Source organism: Montipora foliosa, chromosome 6 (assembly GCF_036669935.1).
Source record: "Montipora foliosa isolate CH-2021 chromosome 6, ASM3666993v2, whole genome shotgun sequence".
In the NCBI taxonomy this organism is placed as follows: domain Eukaryota; kingdom Metazoa; phylum Cnidaria; class Anthozoa; order Scleractinia; family Acroporidae; genus Montipora; species Montipora foliosa.
Window position 1 is genome coordinate 70,708,197 of NC_090874.1, and position 5,000 is coordinate 70,713,196.

A 5,000-nucleotide genomic window follows, 5' to 3' on the forward strand; every position below is an offset into this window, starting at 1 on the left:
TTAGATCTTTTCAAATATTACAGTTCCCCCAAACATCACATCTATCTCAACGGACCAAACATCGAACGAGACAAAGGACGTGACGCTATCATGTTACGCCACTGGAAGACCAGTTCCAAACATCACATGGTCAAAGCAAGGAAATAAAGAGTGGAAACACACAGAATCTGTTCTCTTGTTAAAGAATATCAGCAGATATCATGATGGCGAGTACAGGTGCACAGCAACAAATCGTGCTGGAAACGCAACGGCTTCCATTAGAGTGACTGTTCAGTGTAAGTATGAATGTGAGATGATTACAACATGAGCTTCCCTTGAATCACGGTCACCGTCACATGAATACGTAATGCTCGTTCTTAACTGAAATTATTTCGCACTTAGCTTGCTTCAGTTAAACCATCGTGATAGCAAAGATCACTACTTTCCCTATTTTTCAGAATGGCTGCTATGGAGGCAAATTCTCTTTTATGTTTACTCGACAAACAAATTCCATACTTGCTATCCGTAACAGTAAAAAACATTAGTCTCATTGTATTAATTGAAAATGCAATGATGAAGGGGTGTATGAAGCATGAACGCAATTGCAAAAATTGCGTTCATAACTGCGAGGATCATAGCTTCACTTGAGAACGCATATACTTCTTGATCTCCCTCCACGATCCGGGGGCACAAAATCTTGTATTTTTTGTACTGATTTTTCAACAGACAAACCAATTAGAACCAATGTGACATACGCCGTTAAGGGTGACGTTGTGCTGGTGAAGGACACCGTAACTTTCTCCTGTTCTGCTGATAGCCTACCGCCACCACAACTTGAACTACGCTTCAACAACAAAACTCTCGGCCTCTTCCAAAACGGGAAGTTTTCTCTTCAGCATGTCAACATCTCTGATGAAGGGGTGTATGAATGTATCGCCCGAAATGTTCTTGGGACAGGCGCCATAGCGCCAATTCGGGAAGAGGTAAGTAGACTCTGCTCGCCGCCTCCACATTCTTTGATTTGCCGCTCATCCAAAGAATTGGATAAGTCAGTCCAGTTTCGACTTGTCAAGCCTGTTTTCTTAATTTTGCGCATGATCAATCGCCACGCGTCATCAATATTTTGAAATTTACAACAGCGTGGCGATTTTAACTGTTAGAATTCTCATGAGTTTTTCAGTAAAAAAATTAAATGGCATTTTAAGAGTATGGACTATCTTGAGTTTCCAATGAAATGATTCCTTGATTGTCGTGTGTTTGCCAGAGTTGTTGGAAAATATTCCGACTGTTTGTTTTCGTTTTGTGGTTTTGTGGCTACTGGTCACGCGTGACTGACACCGAATTACATTTAAATTTTTAACGCATGCTCAATACGAAATGTGGAGGCGGCGAGCAGAGTCTACTTTCCTCTTCCCGACTTATCTAGGAAGATCGAAAGAGACTCTGCTCGCAGGGTAATTACGACCAACATGGTGTCAGAAATGTTCTTTCCGGGTCAGGAAGTATCTTTGCTGTTTTTCTGCTTTAACCATATATATCTATCTTCAACTATCTCGGGAACTATGTCACTTCTTCAACCAACGACTATTGAGGCCAAACCACAACTCAGTTCACTGTGTTTCTCAAGGGCTAAGAGCAAGAGTTTACTACCAAAGAGTAAGAATCTGGTATCAGGTTTGTCCCCATCAGCGTCAGGAAAGAGTTTATTTTTAAACCTAGTTTTGTGGAAAAATAAACAGTACACCAAATTGGCTAATTCAATGTTGTACCCAATTCAATTCTTTCGGGGTTATATAAGATTCTTTGTTCATTGTAATTGCATTCTAATGTAGCATTCATATTTAACTGCAATGGGGTTTGAATTGGGTACAACAATAAGTTAGCCGATTTGGTCTATTGTTTGTTTTCTTGCAAAGCGTGGTTTAAAAGTAGACACTTTCTTACTCTGATGGGGACCGTAACCCAATTTGGGTAAATCTTACTCTTGAATAATAGAGTCTTGCTAAGAGTCAGTACTTGTATGAGAATATGTTATATTTGATTGTCAATAGTAATATTAGCTTACCCTCATAGTCTCTTGTATTAGTCTAGAATTAAGGGTCTTCCAATTGTACTAAGTGTTTTGAACAACTAAAGAATAATGTATAATTTGAACTGAAGAAAAGGAGCACATAGGCCATGTATGTAACAAGGACAAGAAACAGGGTCAGCATTATCACCAGGAACAAGGAAAAAGCCGAACAGGTCGATAATTATTACAGTTAATGGAACAAGGATACGAGAACACCTTGCCTTTTTTCCCCACAGTTTCACCAACCATCACCTATATTTCTCACGACACAACCGTCAATGAAACGGATGACGTCACTTTATTTTGCAACGCCTCTGGAAAGCCAGACCCAACAGTCACGTGGTCATTTGCTGAGAGTCATGCAAAAAGAATGGCTGTTACAAATGAAACTATTTTGTTAAGGAGAGCCAGCAAAGATGTTGCAGGACGCTACCGATGCACCTCGGAAAACGGCGTAGGAAACCCGGCAGTGGCTGAAGTACAAGTTGCAATTAACTGTAAGTGGAATTAGTTCTTGAAGAAATTTTCCTATAAGTCCATGTGAAGCGGTATGCAAGTTGACGGCTTTGGTAAGTGGAGCTATCCACATTTAATGTATGGTTTGCTTTCGAAAAAGTTTTTTAACTTTAAAGAAAGGAGCAAGCAGCGTGGTAACCCAATCGAGGTCATAAAAGTTTAGAGAAGAAACAATGATTACTTAGTTCGAAGTCTGCGAGACGTTTCTCTTGTACCCTCACATCGTCTGGTCTTACTCATGAACAACCCTTTGCTTCTTCTGACAGACAAACCAGAAATCAAAAACAAGTCTTCCTCACATGTCGTGTCCTGGATTAACCACAAAACCGTCATTACATGTACGGCTGACGGTTTTCCAGTGCCAGAAATAACATGGAGCCATAACGGAGTTGTACAATCGTCCGCTGTTAAAACGTCTGCGCAGTCTCGAACACGGCACAGTACCCTGACGTTTACGCCACAGGAAGCAAAAGATTTTGGCGTTTACACGTGCATGGCGAGGAACTTCCTTGGAACGGACAAAACAGAGACTACTGTTGGAGAACTAGGTATAAATTGGGGCCTATGAAGGCTCAGGTCGTATTTATTGCCTTTTTTTGTTTCAGTTTTGAGATAAGTGACTGATGCGCATGTAACAGGTAGTTCAATTTCCCGCAGACGCTCCAAAAGCGCCAGAAGTATTTCGAATAGAAACTGGTACGAACAAGTTAGAAATTCAGTGGAAAAAGCTAGCAACCATCCCACACTATCCTATCCTGTATTATTTGCTGCAAATCCGGAAGAAAAGAGGAAGTTATTCGTGGATGAACTGCACACAGATAACCACTAAAGAAGACTCCTTAATTGGTGTTATAAACAACTTGGAGGCCAACATGAAATACATAGTGCGAATATCTGCAAGAAATATTGTAGGATACGGCCAGTTTACCGTGAAAGAAGCTTCAACCAAACAGATTTAAGGTAACAGGGATTGATTTTGATTTCCCCAGTTTTATCTCCGCTCTTGAATCTGAAGGGAAGAGAGCGAATGGTTTGGAAACCCATAGACCTCTTTCATATTGTTGGCCAAATGAAACATTCTTTTGATTTAAAGCTAATAAGCCTTTCTAGCCTCGCTACGACGAGCAAAATGAGGACAGGAGGTCTAATTACTGGGTTGCCAGTATGGCAATCCCAGTCGGAAAATAACTAATAGTTCTGGTTTTTTAATTAATTAATTAATTAATTAATTAATTCCCGTGTTGGTACAAGTCTTGCCTGTCACTCCCCTGCTAAGTGGTGTCTTTGTGCATAGAGTCTTCTGTGCGTATTTTGTTAGTTTTGAGGGGGTTGGGGTAATGCATAGATTTCTCTGGTGCACACATGAGTACATTTAATTAACCTGCAATGGCGTCGAAAGTCATTGTAACGCGAATGGCGTTTTAGTGCCTCTTTAAACAAAATATACCCTTATGGAGCTCAAAAACGGAACGTCAGTTGGATAAACAAGACAGCGACGAGTAATGGACGTCGACAACAATCTTTCGCCCGTCGAGCTGTATTTCTAATATTTTGCGAAGTGTGGTGTTATGTACAACACTGAAACCAAATGGAAAATTCTCTGATAACTTATGGGTTCAACAAAGACAGAGAAGGAATCGAACACCTTAAGTGGATCTGTGATCTCTGTTCTCTGGCTATTTGTATTTATTTGTACTCAACTCTGCACAGTCTTCCGGTAACAATTGGAAATTTCACTAAATCTTGTTAACCTTCAATGGCGTCGAGAGTCATTGTAACTTTCGTTTTAGTGGATCTTTAAACAAAATATACCCTCATGGAGCTCAAGAATGGAACGTCAATTGGATGAATAAGACAGGCGGTGAAAAATAAATATGTAGAATCTTTAAAGCGACGAGTAATGGTCTTTGACAAAAATTTCATTTTTCGCCGTTGGATATCAAGTGAGCTTTGTTTCTAATATTTTACTAGCTTGGTATTATATACAACTCTGAAATCAAATGGCAATTTTTTTATGGATTTAACAAACATTGAAGGAATCGAACGCCTTGAATGCATCACAGTGTTTACTGAAGTCGCATCTAAGTTGTCTGGCAATTTACATTTATTTTGTACTCAACTCTGCAAAGGTAAAAAAAATTGGAAATGTGACATTGAGAATTATTTGAATGAATGCTTGTTGTCTCTTTTGTGCTTCATTATTTACGGTCAAGGTTCTTTCGAAAAGGGTTTGATGTGAACTGTCAGAAATTTATTTAATTGCACATGCTTTGTGACACGGATTGTGTCTTGTTTGCACACACGCAGTTGAAATAGGAAGGGTTTTTTTTGCCTCTGATAGCAAATATGTTGTTTGTTTCAATAAATTTATCGCCGGAAAAGGTTTTTGTGAGATTTTCAGCCTTTGTGAATTTATCATGTTGTGTAATCCTCG

The 5,000-nt window shown here is 39.5% G+C and overlaps 1 protein-coding gene across 1 annotated transcript in view; it reads left to right on the forward strand.

The window, feature by feature from the left end:
- Positions 1 to 5,000, forward strand: part of LOC138006223 (opioid-binding protein/cell adhesion molecule-like) — a 24,067-nt gene that overhangs the window by 14,716 nt on the left and 4,351 nt on the right. Inside the window, exons 3-6 of the mRNA XM_068852412.1 lie at positions 24 to 275; positions 2,287 to 2,547; positions 2,833 to 3,114; positions 3,224 to 3,528. Coding sequence (XP_068708513.1) covers positions 24 to 275; positions 2,287 to 2,547; positions 2,833 to 3,114; positions 3,224 to 3,525 — 1,097 coding nt within the window. The 3' untranslated portion in view covers positions 3,526 to 3,528. The remainder of the gene's footprint in view (positions 1 to 23; positions 276 to 2,286; positions 2,548 to 2,832; positions 3,115 to 3,223; positions 3,529 to 5,000) is intronic.